The 17,218-nt window shown below is 33.1% G+C and overlaps 1 protein-coding gene across 1 annotated transcript in view; it reads left to right on the top strand.

Moving 5' to 3' along the window:
- The window catches only part of CLGN (calmegin), a 44,265-nt gene that overhangs the window by 10,183 nt on the left and 16,864 nt on the right, over positions 1-17,218 (top strand). Inside the window, exons 3-8 of the mRNA XM_029235330.1 lie at positions 2,793-2,945; positions 5,694-5,767; positions 6,438-6,496; positions 9,674-9,815; positions 13,369-13,450; positions 14,886-15,078. Coding sequence (XP_029091163.1) covers positions 2,802-2,945; positions 5,694-5,767; positions 6,438-6,496; positions 9,674-9,815; positions 13,369-13,450; positions 14,886-15,078 — 694 coding nt within the window. The 5' untranslated portion in view covers positions 2,793-2,801. The remainder of the gene's footprint in view (positions 1-2,792; positions 2,946-5,693; positions 5,768-6,437; positions 6,497-9,673; positions 9,816-13,368; positions 13,451-14,885; positions 15,079-17,218) is intronic.

Raw genomic sequence — 17,218 nt, 5'->3', positions numbered from 1 at the left:
GTTTCTGAAAGAAAGTTAGGAAGAACCTAATGTAGAAAACAAATAATATACACTGCTGTATTTGAAATAGATAACCAACAAGAACCTACTGTATAACACAGGAAACTCTGCTCAATACTCTGTAATAACCTAAATGGGAAAAGAATTTTAAAAAGAATAGATACATGTATATGTATAACTGAATAACTTTGCTGTACACCTGAAACTAATACAACATTGTTAATAAACCATACTCCAATATAAAATAAAAATTTTAAAAATAAAAAATTATATAAAGCAAAAAAGAAAAAACGAAAGAAAGAAAACAAATAAAATTGGCTGAAGTAAGAGTAGGGTTTCAGAGAGGACACTGCCTGCTTGGTTTCCCCTTAATTCTTCTCTGGCAGCCCAATCCACCAGAGCTCAAACAAAGCACTTAGAACATGTTTTTTCAACAAATTTAATTATTAAGAAACTAAACTGTGCATTCATTTTGAAGGAGAAGATGTGGGGCTAAAGTGATATTAATGTTCATTATTACTGCTATTATTTTATGCATTTCTATTTTACTGAAATGTTATTGATAGCAAGTCAAGAAAAACACCTTTTGCTTTGTTATATAAGTCATGGAAGGCTCTTAAACTTTTAGAACAATGAAGCTTTTAGGGTCGTTAACAGTTAATAAGCAATGTGTAAATATACTCATATCTGTGCCAATAAGTGAAAATTTTAAAAACCCCTACCTTACTGTTATTAAGTCAAAGTGATCCCTTTATATTTACTTTCTATCCCAGTTAACCTCTTTTCTATGACTCAAGAGAGATTAAACTCTTCTAATTATGATTAGTATGCATCATTTTTTGTGTTGTCTTTGTCTGTAAAAATGGTGGTATTAACACACCTTTTAATATAGAATGTTCATATTATGGTAGAATGGTGTTGATTTTTTTAAACCTGCATTTTCAAAGTAAACTTTAAAGTTGTACCCAGTGGCCTTTAGAAGAAATTAAAGCTAACTGGCCCATACATTCTTGTAGAGTTTTGATCTCATTTAAAAGGGTTAGTTGAGCTAACCAAATGGAAAAATGCTTTTTATAGTCTGATGCTTCTTTTTTGAAAACAGCTTAATTGATATATTATTTGCATGCCTACAAGTTGACCTGTTTAATGAGGGTAGTTCAGTGGGTTTTAACATATTTAACATATTTACAGAGTTATGCAACCATTACCATATTCCCATTTTAGAATATTTTCATTACCCTCAAAAGAAACCCTGTGCACATTAACCCTTTCTTCCCATTTCTTTCCTTTCCTTAGGCAATCACTTATCTATTTTCCGATTCTATGGATTTGCCTATTTTAATGGGGTCATACAATATGTGGGCTTTTTATGACTGACTTCTTTCACTCAGCAAAATGTTTTTGAGATTCATCTGTCTTGTAACACATTAGTACTCCATTCTAGTTTATTGCTAAATAATATTCCAGTGTATGAATATTCCACATTTTGTTTATCCATTCATCAGTTGATGAACATTTGGGTTGTTCACACTTTTTTGGCTATTATTAACAATTTTTTTTAAACATTTACATTCCAAGTTTTTGTTTGGACATCTGTTTTCATTTCTCTTGGGTAGATACTTAGGAGTGGAATTGCCGAATCATAAGGTAATTCTATTTTAACGTTTTGAAAAACTGCCACACTGTTTTCCAAAGCTCATTTTGTATTCCTGCCAGCAATGTATGAGGATTCCAGTTTCTCCACAGCCTCCCAAAACTTATTATTATCTCTCTTTGATTATAGCCATTCTGGTGGGTGTAGAGTGCTATCTCATAAATTCAGTGTTTCTTAGGCAGACCCATATAGGTCTGTAGATATGTTCTGCAGAATCTAAGAGTTCTAAGAATATACTTTTTTAAAAAAAATTTTCATGTTGATGGTAATATAACTATACTCTGGAGCATCTGAATGACTGACCACCTAATAACCAAGACTGCCACACTATTTCAGTATTCATATTTACTTGTTTAAAAGTCCACTGGCACCAAGAAATAAAACTTTCATTTTTAACATGCTAATGGGAATAGAGGGGGCTGTAATTACATAAATTATGTATTTCTGCCAAGAGGCAGCCAAATGATATTTGGCCTCTACTCATCTCAATTAATGCTATAAAGAACAGAGGTTTTGCAGTATTTGAATAGAGAAATGGTTATACAATTGACTCATCACAGTATTGTGGGGATGATAAATGCAAAAGAACTTTATGCATAGCACTCAACCTGGTTGCAATAAATCCTATATTTGTTTGAATTTCCAGCTGTGATTTGATTTCAGTAAAATACTATCACATTCAATTGTGATAAAATTATTTTTCTTTTTTTGGTATTTACATATAAATTTATTTTGTTTTTATGATTGTAAAATTTCCAATTGTATGGTTATATACACTTAAACAACATTATAATAAAAAAGTAACTCGAGCGAACATTTAGGAATCACGATCCTTTTTTCTTTTTTTTAGAGGAGTCCACATATTATGAGTTCATTGGTTACTGTTATCTGTATCTTTAGGTTCGTGCCTTTGGCTCTTTGCTTTTAGAGGCAGGCCTTCAGCTGTAGACTCCTGTGAGATTTTGAAGTTTGTGTTATCACTTGTTCAAAGCATAATTTAAGTAAGTTTGGTAATGATTTGTTTTAAAAGCCATCCGAGAAAAAAAGAAGTATTAAGGAGAAATTATTTCTTTGTAAATATACTTACACATATTTTTCACAACTTTGTTTTGTTTTTACTGATTACTGTCAATTTCAGATAATTAATATGCGTTTCCAAGGCTTTCGGCTATGTTTGGGTCTTCTTTTCATCTCAATTAATGCAGAATTTATGGATGATAATGTTGAGATGGAAGACTTTGATGAAAATTCAGAAGAGATTGATGCTAATGAAAATGAATTCTCCTCAGAGGTAAGGTTATTGAGAAACAAGCTATAATTTATTCTTTTAGGGACTTCCCTGGCGGTCCAGTGGTTAAGACTTTGCCTTCCAGTGCAGGGGGTGCGGGTTCCATCCCTGGTTGGCGGGGAGCTACTAAGATCCTACATGCCTCGCGGCCAAAAAACCAAAACATAAAACAGCAGCAATATTGTAACAAATTCAATAAAGACTTAAAAATTAGGTCCACATCAAAAAAATCTTTAAAAAAAGTAATAAAATATTCTTTTACATGAACATAGGGGTGACTAATTTCTTAAGATTCATTTCTATTCAAATAGTCTTTAGTTTCAATATAAATAGGAAAAACATTGCCTTTTACCAACTATTTGTTGCTGTGTTTTTAATTTGTGCATGGCACCTAGCACAGTTTTATTACCAAATAAATATGGGGAAGATCTTTACTATCAAACTAGGAGTTCATCACTGGCTGAAGAGGACTAAATACTTTAGCTAAGGGAAAGGTTTTTAGTCTTATTTTTGACACTGCAAGCCCTTTTCAGATAAAAGAAAAGGTAGTATAATTTTTTCCTAGAAGTAAAGAAAGTAGTGTTTCTTTATTTCTCTGAGGGAAGAAAATGCTAAATAGGATGAATTAGAAAGGGGAGTGATGATGAGGTAGGCATTTAGTAAGGCTCACAGTGTTTCTATCTCAGCATTAAGATGTGTGTCTTGAGGTGGTGACTGATAGGAGTCTGGAAAACAGGAGCCTGGAGGTTTTTGTACACTTCGACAATCCATAAGAGCTTTCACATTGAGAATATTCATATCTAATATTGAGACAGTCAGAAAATTTTTTCAGAAATATTTTTGGTGAGGAAATATCAATTATATTGTGCTAGCCGCTGTTAAAGGGCCAAGGAGAATAATATATAGTTGTCACAGACTTCTTTTTAGAGTTTTTAATTTGCAAATGCAAGTGTTATTTAGCTGCTTAAGGCGAATATTCTTTCTCCTGTTAAGTTTTAAGCTCCACAAGGACATTTCTTTTAAAACCTGGTTCTGTGATCCACAGAAACTAAGTTAGTAATCAAAGTGCTTATGGCTGACTTAGATACAGCTACTGCGAGGGTTTTGGAGGTTAATACTTCAAAGAAATTTCAGATACCTACGACTCTTAACTATATTTGATGATAATTTGAGAAGATGATAAGAAATGGGAGGAACAATTTTTGATGCTTCTAATTTTATAGCATGAGTAATCTAGATATAGTAAAATACAAGTGAAGTATAAATAAAGCGCAAAATAAATTGCTGGTGATTTAAAGGGTCATCTAACAGAAGGAAGCCTCTTGTAACACCATTGCCCATTTTTGCCAATCCATAAAAATATAGAGAACAGTAAAGTTGTAAGTTCTAATTCAGAAAACTTCATGGGCGATTGGCAATTTGGGTAGCAGAATACTGACCTGTTAGTAAGTGTATGGGATTTTGTTTAATTACTGATTTTCCTCCCTTAGACAGGAAACGTACTATTAGGGAAGGGTAGGGACAGTGAAAATAGTAGAAGTACTTCTGCATCCTTTTCTCTTAAGGCTGAGAGAAGAAATTTCATAATTAATCATATAGGTAAAATCATAAAGGCTGATTAAGAAAGGACCAAGATTTATGTATTACTGTAAGCAAAATTTTATTTATTCATCATCAGTTCAAATTATCTTTTGAGGGCTTCCCTGGTGGCGCAGTGGTTGAGAGTCCACCTGCCGATGCAGGGGACATGGGTTCGGGCCCCGGTCCGGGAAGATCCCACATACCGCGAAGCGGCTGAGCCCGTGAGCCATGGCCGCTGAGCCTGCGCGTCCGGAGCCTGTGCTCCGCAACGGGAGAGGCCACAACAGTGAGAGGCCCGCGTACCGCAAAAAAAAAAAAAAAAATTATCTTTTGACAATTTGTCAATAAATTTAATTTAAATTATTTTATTGGTGCATTCGGTATAGTGTAATGGTTAAGTGTATAACCTTTAGAACCTAGGCTCATATCTTTTAAGTCCTGCAGGTGTCTAACTGTATGACAGTGGGCAAATTATTTTGCCTGTCTCCCACAGTTTCATCATACGTAAAATGGGAACAATAAAGTACTTCCCGCATAGAAATATCATGAGGATTAAAAGAGCCATCAAATCACACCCCCCCCATCATCATTATCATCATAGCAGCTAACACTTACATGGCACTTGAAACAATGCTTTGAGATAATTGGTTTGCAGTCCTTTCTCTTTTGAATCTTATTTTTCCTCTGGGTTTCTAATTTCTCAGAATGTTGTCATCATCCTCTAGTTACATAACAGTGAAATTTAAGAGTTAATTTTAAACTAACCCATGTGCTTACTAAGTTTTTCATCTTATATATGTTTTTCATCTTACATCTTTTGCTTCTAATGATTTTTTATCCTCAGACATTGTCACCTGTTAGAATCCTTTCAAAGCCACATCCACTGCATCATGAGGCCTTGGCTAATTACTTCCTCCCATCCCTCCTGTGTTAGAAGGAGTCAGTGCATTCTGTTTGCACATAGAGTTTTTTTCCATCGTGTATCTCTTATATTCTTCTGTATTTTCTTACCAGTAGAATACAAAGTTTTGAGGCCAGAGACCATGTCACCTACCATCTATCTATATTACCTATATGTGCATTCCATACTAGGTTCTTATTTAGTGAGATTATTTAATTAAAATATTTGTGAAGGTGAATAACTTTAGATTTTTAAAATCTATTTTCTAGATTAAATATAAGACACCTCAACCTATAGGAGAAGTATATTTTACGGAAACTTTTGATAGTGGAAGGTTGGCTGGGTAAGTATTCATTCAGGAGAATTTTTTCCTTGATTTGATTAGCTTTTTTGAAGTTATTGGTTGTTAGCCTATGAAAATTGCCTCTACCACAGTACCTTAAAAAAGGGTTAACATACTTTATTTCACGGTGTAAACCAATACCTTAACACATTTTTATTATTGATAGAAGTGTTTAATTTGAATTGTTATCATTTATACAAAGAAAATATACAAATGAATCATGAATGTAAAGTGAAAACTTACATTTCTTCATTCCTTAGGACAGATATTAATAACGTAATTTCAGGTGGCAAATTCAAGTTAATGTTTTATCCTAAATAATGGTAAAAAAACAATAAAAGTTATTATTTATTGATCATTATATGCCAAACACTGCCCTAAGTAGGTGGGTAAGAACTATCTTTATCTGCCTTTTACCAGTGAGGAAACTGAGGCTTCGTGTACCTTAGCTATGATCACACAGCTAGTAAATTGCAGATTCTAAATTTAATTTAACTCTAGCTTTACAGAATTATGTGTAGACATCCTTGTTTAGCCTCTAAGTATTCATTTATCTTAGAAGGAAAAGTGACTGTTGGGTAATCTTCTGTTGTATTTCTGATATGCATTGTATCTATAAATTGTTAGTTGTATTTTTAATGATATACATTTCTTTCAACTTTATTTATAGGTGGGTCTTATCGAAAGCAAAAAAAGATGATACAGATGCGGAGATTTCTATATATGATGGTAAAATATTTATTTAAATATTCAACATAACCAGTATGACCCAGAGTTCACTAGCTTTTGAGATTATATTTTTATTAAATATACCTGAGGCCCCATCCTGCTTCACAACAGAATCTTGTCAAATAGAGTCTTTTGTCTCCTTTCCAATATTTCTGGAAGTCCAGGTAATCCATACTTCAGCCACCATCCAGTTTTCTAACTCTGAACAGTTAAATTTTCACTCCACTGCAGTTAGTCTCTTGCAGGATTTCCCAGGCTACTGCTGTTCTCTACTGTTTTCTCTCAAGCATGGGCCGCCTAGATCAAGTTATAACTTTCTGCAGGGTCCTCCTAGAGGACATTTGTGAGAGCTGTGGGACATGTGGCTCCTAGCCCACAGCCATTATCACTGCGTCTCTGATAGGTTATCTTCACGCTTCACTGTGAAGGAAAAGTCCTATATGCAAGGGTCATCTTTTCTTCTCCAACAGGACTCTCCTGGAGTGTGATGGAAGACTTTCTTCCTCCTCTTAGTCTAAAACCAGCCTCCTCAGTTGTTACCTCCTAAAGCAGGATCAGCCTCAGTCAAGGTGACAGATAGTGGGAATTTCCTCTCTCTCAGAGGACCTCAGACCCATAAGGATGTGACCTCACACTGAGACTCCAACAGGCGTTACATGAGAATAACAACAGAACAACTAACAGCATGTATAGGCTGGCAGCTGTCTACTTCCGTTTCATAGTGTTTGTTTTAGTGTGAGATAAAGATCATGCCTGCATGTCTTCCTTTGTAGTGTTCTCCATCCCAGTGTATATGCTTATGTACTCCAAAAAGAACTCTACCATATGCCCAGAGCAAGCAATACTGCATTCAGTCTAAATCCATTTAGAGAAAAGAATAATTTCCCTCAAAGAAGCAGCAAGCCTGCAGAGATAGAACACTACCTAAAATAATACCCACAGAAATACCTGCCATCGAACAGAATGCTTGACTTAAAACATCTATGTTTAGCTTACTTTACAGTTTTTTTAGAACAGCATTGGGTAGATATTTGCTTTATGTTTGTGTAAGTATCTGTTGATGGAGCTTTCCTAAAATTAGGATATGGTCTATTTTAGGAGTAAGTTTGTCTCTCTTTCTTGCTGGACAAAAATGACTTAGTGTTTAAATGAGTTTTTTCCCCCCCCAGCTTAAAATTAGAGCTCAAGCAAGCAGAAAACAAGCTTCTTAACACCTAAGTTTGGTCTGTAGTCTTATTAAACAAAATTATCCACGAAAATAATTTTTTAGCATATTAGATTTGGTATGTTTGGTTGACTTTTTTCAATTTCTTGAAAGCAACTTTGAAAAATACAGAATCTCTTAAAGTTCCAGGTCCTGAAAATGGCATTTTGTATATAAATATTAGCAATGTTGTTTATATAGTGGTTAGTTGAGACCAATATCAGTTTCTTTGCAGGAATATTTAGTATTTCTAGTCGTTAATCACAACTTCTGTCAAGTGCCACTTGAGTAAAACTAATTCCTGTATTTTCAGGAGTAAGCAAATCTGTGTGAAACATTATGTGCTGGGTAACAGGGTTTGCATTTGGAGGAGACTTATTTAAATTTTTCAGATTAAGTTATTAATAAAAGTATAGCTGTTTTAAAAATCACCAATTCTTTAAGTGACCAACTTTCAGGATACCTTATAAAATTTTGTGAATTCTTTATGAAATTATAGTTACATCAGAGTTCATATTACCTGGCACTGTATAGAATTTGAGTAAATGATTGGTTAATGAAAAGTTATTGTTGATTTGAAGTTGGGAAAAACCTCTTGTCCTTGAAGAATAATCACCTTGTCACAGGTTTTCTAAAATTAAAGTAGTACTTTTAGATAGTACCTTTTCATAGTGGATAAATGTATGCATGTAATTACAAAAGAAGGCAACATAGTTTAAAAAAGCCTTTACTATCAGGATCCTAAAACCCCTAAAGATAAATTTGTTACTTCTTAAAAGAAGACCTTTGTGATTTGGTCAAGCCACAGGTTGGCAGTGATAATACAGTTGCTCATCAGTGTGAGAGAAGAAAAACCAAATGAATTCACTTTTTTTAGAAAAGTACACTATAGCCAAATTAGGGGACAAAAAGGAAAAGAAACTTGAAAACTTTAAAAAATGAATTCTTAAAAACCCAATACTGTGTGCACAATGATAGACCAAAATATACCCTTCTCTGGTTCATGAGACTGTCAGGTTCTTGCACTGTTGTTTTTTTTAGAAAGAAAAAAACGTGTATAAAATACATTAGTAATTCAAAAGTGCCCATTAATATTTCAAGTTGGCACAATACCGGAAAATAGCCAGTTTTCGCTAAATTGAGTTTTCTTGGAATAGGCGATACCTCTAATTTTCAAAGCTAGAACATTTTATACAAATTAATATAAATTAGTTATTTTCTGTTTTAAAAAGAGTAAAGGAGGAAAGTCCAATCCACAACTTTGGGGCTGCAGCTAACCCGTCTAGCTTTGCATTATATGCTGCCTGTGATCTAATTGCAGGAGCTTCCTGATCTTAAACATGGGAAATTCCAGCCCAGAGAGGACCTAACTCAGCTTTGCTGTGCTACAGCCTAGTGCTTATCTAGTATGTATGACTTCCTTGGCCAAAAGTTCTGAGAACTGATTGGCTTAGCTTAGGAAGTGTTAACTTTAGTTTGTGTTCTTTGGGCATAACAATTTTCAAATTAAAATTTAAATCTCTACAATAACTTCTGCAAAGTAAGGAAAGTAGCTGATGATACCATAAATTTCAAAAAAATTGACTGAGGCAAACTCATTTTGTGTTAAGGATGTACTTTGTCTCCTGTGTAATTTAGAAATACCTCATTTTAAAAGTACAATGTTGATAGACCGTATGAGACAAACCACATTTTGTGATTTCATTGATTACAGTCTTTCAGAGAAATCCAAACTAAGCCAGCTTTAGAGGTGCTTTAATTAAATACTGTAGGGTCTGTTATTTATTAGTTTCCACAGTTTTAAGAGAAAAAGAGAACATACATGTACAGATATTATTTTCTGATTTAAAATGTGATTTTATTTTTTCCAAAGTAGCCTTCATGGAAGAATCTTATTGGTCACCACTTCTGATAAATAATTCTTAAGTCAGTGTTTTTGGTTTTAGTTTAACTTGCTTTGTTTTGTATTTTAGGAAGATGGGAAATAGAAGAATTGAAAGAATATCGAGTACCTGGTGACCGAGGACTGGTGTTGAAATCTAGAGCAAAGCATCACGCAATATCTGCTGTATTAGCAAAACCTTTCATCTTTGCTGATAAACCTCTGATAGTACAGTAAGTTTTATTATGTTTTTAATACTTTTTCTGACATTTATATTAGTTTTATATAATTTGGCTTCTGAATATAGGTATAATGGGTATAAAATGGGCATAAAAAACCAGATTTTCCTTTTCCATTTCATTTGCTTAAATACACAATGCATGTATACACACAGACACCCTGAGGTTTCGAGAGAAAAGCAGGTTAGTTGAAAAATTATATAATATATGCTGTAATATGCAACATTCCACCACCATAAACTATATAGTGCATACTAAAATCACCATTTTTATTTTAACTCTTTACTTAAAATGACTTGCTATTAAGATATATTAACCTCAGTATATTCAGAATGGAACCATAAATATTGCTGGTAAACCAGTGATAAGATCCAAAGGCAGCAAATTCATTTTAAAGAGGAAGTGCCCTTTTAAAGGGCACATGATCTCACAGACAGTCACCCCTTCCCTCCCCTGCAATATGACATAAACTAGTTTTATTGTCATGTTGTTTGCATGTGTAACTGTCGTAAAATCCAGTGTAAATTCCTCAAGCTGTTTCACCTATACTGGTGTAAAACCAAAATAAGTGTGTACAAATACAATTACAAAACCAATGAAATTCATATTAAAAACAAAGAAAAGGAAATGTAGAAATGTTACTTTCTACCTTAGAAGATTGGGCTGTCCAAAGTTAATTACAGTGTAAGGAAATACCATTAACTGTAAACTTAACACTCCAGAACCACTTCAGTTTTTTGTTAACATGTTAAATATATTCCTATGTGGTGTAACTAAAATGCCATTTTGTATTTTAGAAATTTAAAACAATATGGCATTTGGTATAATTGGGCTAATTTTTCAGCTGTGATGCTTTGGCTTAGTTGCACTGTTATTTCAATAAATTTAAAATATCAAATAATGTCAAAGAGTATACAGCCATTTAAACAAATGAAAAATATTGTTATAAGTACTTATTGGGATTAATATTTGAGCTTGATATATGTCATTATTCAGAGTTTGGAGTTTCTTTTTTCTTGAAAATTTGAAAGTAATCTTCTTATTCTGTTGAAGTTAGGTGAATATAATATCATTCTCTATTTTAATCCTTTGTGGCTTAACTGAAAGGGTAACGGAAAATAATATAAAGTTTAACTTCTCCAGAGTAAAATGAATCAAATTTGGTATTTTCAGGAAGTATAAATCACTGCTAGGCAAGCAAGTGAAAGATAGCTTGCAAGATTAGAAGCAAAGATAATAAGTCTAAAAAAATTATTAAAGCAGTTGTGAAATTATTATTCTGAAAAAAGAAAAGGAGAATCAAGAAGAATGGAATAGCAGTGTTTGATATGCTTGAAAACAGTTCAAAAAAGGATAGTGAATATTTGTTATTCTTAATTTTGATGAAATGAGATAAATAAAAAATTTTATATTAACTACTATAAATACTATAGATTTATGACATAACTTTACTCTAAAGCTGCTTTTTCCAAATTGTGTACATACTAATATGCATTATGTGGTCATATAAGTTTTAGAAACTAAGAATATCTGAACCTTAAAGATAAGGAAGCATATTTGCCCATTAAAGACTTTGAGAAGTTCTCTGTATGAAAACCTGTTTTTAACTTGAATATTGTGTTTCCCAAACATAATTGACCACAGAAGTTTTTTACCCCCTTAGCAATAATTACTATTTCATGGGACAGTTTAGAAAATGCTACTCTAAAGAAAATAGGGTTAACATATATTCTGCATTTGTCCTCATTTTTCCTATGATCTAAGATTAGCAGCAGTGAAGCTCTATGACATACATTTCACTGATCCTCAAATCCATTGTGAACTATTTATACTAGGCACAAGTTAATGATTTGAAAAATCTGGAAGTTTGCAGCGTATGAAATAGACATAGTGATCGAGTCTAGGCATACTAAGACAGCAGAGCTGTCTTAACATTTATAGAGACAATTTACACAATTGTTCTCTCTAGTTCTTTTCACAGAACCCTTTTTCCTTGGATCACCTATGCTAAAACTATATCTCTTTTTATTTTATTTTACTTAGAGTAGCAAATATTTACCTTTAGTTCACATTATGCACCATTTCTTTTACTTTGTACTCTTCAAAGACATGTTTCATGAAAAAAAAGTTTATCAGCTACTGCTTAAAAGTATTGATAAGGCTTTGAGGAAACAAACTATTTAAAAACTGAAAAAGAACAAAACAAAACTTTTCTTCTGATCATAACAGAAGCTAACATTTTTGAGCATTTATTGGCCCATTACTGTGCATGACAACTTCTAATCATCATAACAGTCCTTTGAGGTGTAGGTATGGGCAATATTCCCACGTTACAGATGAGCAAATAGAGACTAGAGCTTCAGTAACGTGCCTTTAGCCAAGGTATTACCAGAATCCAGAAAAAATCTCAGGTCTTCCTGACTCAGAAGTACTTGCTTGTAACCACTGTTGCAGATATCTTGAGAAATAAAGCAGAGTAGAAAGTAGGGAGGGGAAATCACCATAATCTCCAGCAGCTCAGAGATGATCACGTAAAAGTTTACTGTATTTTCTCTATTTCTTTTCCATACAAAATACATATACTAATTGGGTTCAAACTGTCAAAGTTTTGTATGGCTTTTTTTTTTTTTTTTTTACTTTGTCTCTAAACTTTCTTCAGAAACATTTTAAACTATAGTCCTTCATTAAAATTATCACTGTGTCCTGTTGCTCCTCTAGTTTTCATCTCTTTTTGCTTTAATTCATTAAACCAAATCATAACTTTTTTGGTTTTCACTGTTTTTCAGTTTGATAACCGGTTTGTTACATGTAATTCATCAATTTACTAAAAATCTCTTCTAAATAGTGTTCAGTAAGACTGTCATTGCCTAAATAAGACAAAACAACAACAGAACTATTGCTGAGAATTAGAGTGTTGTAAATCTATGAAGAGACTGCCATGTCAGTTTGCTCTTTTAGCTGTTACACTGTGTTTTCCCTATCCCCTGGCTGTTAAGATCTGGAATATTCCAGGTTATTGACTGAGATTATGAAATCTCTTTGCTGGTGGTATTTAATTAAATGTACAACTTATTTAACATGGTTTCAGTGTAGCTGAACTAAAAGACAAATTAGCAGCAGACTGGATATCTAGGATCATTAGCAATTTCTTAGAAATTTATGCTGTAGCCATGACCCCCAAAGTCTTTGTTTTTAGTTTATAAAGACTATATATAGTACGTACCTTATTTTAATTTGAAGTTTCCTGTTAAAAGTTTTAGTCAAAGTATTTTATTCTTAATTCAACAGTTTTGATAAACAAATTATTTCAACAAATTGGTTGGCTTTTGTATAGTTGATTATAATCATTCTATTTTTAATATTTTAAGGATGTGCACAGAAAAGTCATTTCTGCTTCTTCCCTATAGGTTGTGGATATACTTTGTATGAGCTTTCTGGTAATGTAAAATGTTTGTGTCTAAATGAATTGAGAGTAATACATTAGATTTTGAAGAACAGTTAGTAATTTTTATTTATCAGCAGTATGATTCTTTTTCCCTTCATTTAGATATGAAGTAAATTTTCAAGATGGTATTGATTGTGGAGGTGCATACATTAAACTCCTAGCAGACACTGATGGTTTGAATCTGGTATGATATTTTAATGTTTAAGAAAACCTTATTAAAGTTAATAAGTATTTTTAAGGAGCAATTGACACAACTGAAATTTTCATTTTCAACTGAAATCGAAAATAACTTTGAAAATTTTTACCCACCATGAGTTTATATAGCTTTTACAGTGCGCCTTCAAGTTTCATACACAGCTTTGTTACTTGATGGCATCAGTTTTGTAATCATTAGCCACATAAAAAAGTTTGCTGTGTCTATAAATAAAAAATAACCTGGTGCTTATAAATGTCACTAAAAGATCAGCTTACAGTTATTTTCTTTACAAAATAATAATCACAGAAGAAGTAAGATAACAGAGCAAAGCAGTAAAACACAATGGCCAAAGAACCAAATTAAAAAGGCGGGCCAGTTCAGGAATTGGCAGTCTGCAAAAATTTACTAAGTTAAAAATGTTTTCATAGTGAAGCAGGTTACGTTAGGACCATTTGAGGTTTGGAGACATTTCTTATAGCATCCTCCTACAGGAGGCTATGTCAGGATTTCTGCATATAACAAAAATAAGATAAATGAGACATTAATGAGATATTTGTCACAATGCGTGGCTATGAAACAGATTAAAGGATTCATTTACTGTTATTAGGATTGGGTAACGGGGAAGCCATTTGTAGTAGATGGTGAAACACTTAGGTATTGTGAGGTGATGATCACCTGAAGGTACAATGGCAATAATAAAGTCAAATACCAAGTATTTGTCTAAGCACTTTATCTAATTAATTCAGTTAATCCTCAGAGAAACCTTATAAGGTACGTACTATTATTATCTTCATCAGAGGTAATGAAATAGAACCACAGGGAGGTTAAGAAATTTGCTCAGGGCCACACACAGCTGGTTTAAAGGCAACGGTAGGATTTGAACTCCAGATCCCATGCTCTTAACCAGTGTCCATGCCAAATGAAGAGAAATGACCAATAATGAAATGGGGAGCATGTTGCAGTGTCTGCTTTTGACAGACACAGTCTGTCAAATCAAGAGTCTGAATCTCTTCTTCACATTGTGCTAAGGGGCGCCATTTTCTGGCGTCTTACTGAATAGTAGTAATGGCTAGGTAGGCACTGTAGTCTTAAGTCACTGAATGCTTTTCTCTGTGCTTAATTTTCTTAATAAAATTTAATAATACAGATCTATATAGAGTAACTAAAACATTATGATGTTGCTAGGGTGGTTCCAGCTTCTCTCCTACATCTTGAGGATGGAAGTAATGTGTGCACTTAAAAAACTATTTTGAAATAAAATTTGTTGTGTTTTCCACATCCTTTATTGTCAATTGTGTCAACTAATTCTTTGGTGAATTAGCATTTGATACATTTTTGTGAACTCTACCCACTGGGGTAGAATAGAGAAATCCATTAAATACTCTAATTCTGGACTAATCCCAATACTCATCTCTCTTTGAAGGAAAACTTTTATGATAAAACATCCTATACCATTATGTTTGGACCAGATAAATGTGGAGAAGATTATAAACTTCATTTTATCTTCAGACATAAACATCCCCAAACTGGAGTTTTTGAAGAGAAGCATGCCAAACCTCCAGATGTAGACCTTAAAAAGTTCTTTACAGACAGGAAGACTCATCTTTATACCCTTGGTATGTCCTTTTAATTCATTCATTAATTCAGAGATATTTGCTGACTACCAATGTTTTCGTGGCAAGTGCTTCGGGAGAAACACAGGTCCTTCTGTTAAGGGCTTATCTTTTTAGGAGAATAAGACACACATACTTATAGCACAGGTAGAAAGTAAAGTGTCGTATGAGGTACAGTTAAGAGCTCAAAATCAATATTACTTTCAGTTTGGAAACTTGGAGAAAACCTAGTGAAGGCGGTTATATTTGACTTAGTCTTGAAGTGTAGATATAATGTGGAAGATAGGAGAGGAAAGGGATATTTTAGGCACCCTGACATTAGTGGTGCTGAAAGAATAGAAAACTGGAGAAAAAGGTTAAAGAGGAGGAAGCCCTTAATATTAGACTTTATTCTACAGGCATTTGTCATTGTTGGGTCCTGCCTTGTGGTAGTTGTGGGAAAACTTTGAAAGGGAAAGCGTTGAGCGACCATCTATTAACATGCTTAGCTTTACTTTTGTAACTAGGAGTTTGCGTATATATTGACTAGGAGGAACACTACATGGGATTCTTTCTCCTCTTCCCAAGAACATACAATTATAGAGGTTTGTTCTGCCCATGATTACTTAAAATCACAGCATGTCAGAACCTAACAGGACAACTTCATCCAAGACTAAGGTATTTCAGTTTTCCTTCCAAAAACTGCAGTTACAGAAACATTCATTTTGTCTGCCAACACAGGGAACAATTTTATTTTTAATATCAGTATTGATATCAAAGACCTTTTTCTGAAATTGGAAAATAGTACTAGACATTTTGGGGAGCATAAAGTAAACTGTAGAAATGTAGAGATAATGAGAAATTATAACTAGAAAAAATGAATTTTAATTAGACTTTGTATAAACCTGGTCAAAAGCACCTTGGTAGTGTAATCAAAGGCCACAATTCCACTTTCAGGAATTTATCCAAAGGAAATAATCCAGAAGAAAGAAAATGACCTATGTGTAAAAATATACTGTAAATTGGAAGCAACCCAAATGTTGCAGTAGTGGTTCTCTTTCTATACAATACAAAATGATAACTATGAAAATATTTAGCAACAAGGAAGAGACATTTATAATATTAAAATTGGGAAAGAAAACGAGATTCAAATTGGAGGCACATCCTGATGGCCACTAGACATATTATGCAAACAAAAAGAAAAAGTCTAGAAAAAACTAATTTTTATTAATCACCTGATAGGTACCATGCTCTATGCTAGACACTTTGTTTACAACCGTCCTGTGAGGTGAGCAGTTTCTCTCTATTTTGCCTTAATTTAGGTTAAGTAACTTGCCCTAGGAAACAAAAGTAATTGGTTAAGACTGGAATTAAAACTCAAGTCTGACTCTTAAAACATTTGCTTTTCTTACTACTGTACACAAAAACTTTGTTGTGCTAGGATTATCGAGTGGCTATTTTCTTTTTAAAAAAAACTTTCTGTAATGCTACTATATTTCTATAACATTATCCTGTAGTTGTTCTAAGAACCTTACAGGGTCCCTTAAAAGACTTTATAATCCAATGTCTTTTGTTTTAGATTCATTTAGAACATTGAATACAATTTTCTAAACGGAAAGGTTTTCTGGCTAAAGATTTTGGGCAAAGATGTCTTTTCACATATGTGTAATTGTCATGTGCTTTTCTGATTTACTATAATTTTAAAACATTTCAGATGCAAAATTTATTCAGAAAATAGTCTTTTCAGGATTTTTCTTGAGAAATGTCTTTTTTTTTATTAGAGAGGGTCTAGCACGTTTTTGCATTTAAGATCTTATTCTCAGTTCTGCTTCAATCTTGACTTTTTTCCTTTGTGTAGTAATATAGTTTTATAATCTCAGCTGTAATAGAAGACGAAATGGTGGAGAAAAAAGAGAAGGGAGAAAATACTGAGTGTTCATTTACATTATTTGAGTTTGTATATAAATTGCAATATTTGATTTTGATATAAATAATTTGGCATTGTTGTGACTGAAACCTTTGGAGATTATTACTTCAGATTATTACTTTACAGAAAGTGGTAGCCCATTTACCTAGTTAAGTCAGGATCATCCTGACATTTATTGACAGCTCCTACTTCCTTAACTTACTAAAAGCAAATGTTAGGCAGCTACTTTCGTCTACA

Source organism: Monodon monoceros, unplaced genomic scaffold, assembly GCF_005190385.1.
Source record: "Monodon monoceros isolate NGI ecotype Baffin Bay Population unplaced genomic scaffold, NGI_Narwhal_1 Super_Scaffold_20, whole genome shotgun sequence".
Taxonomy (NCBI): Eukaryota; Metazoa; Chordata; class Mammalia; order Artiodactyla; family Monodontidae; genus Monodon; species Monodon monoceros.
This window is presented reverse-complemented; position numbering and strand designations above follow the sequence as displayed.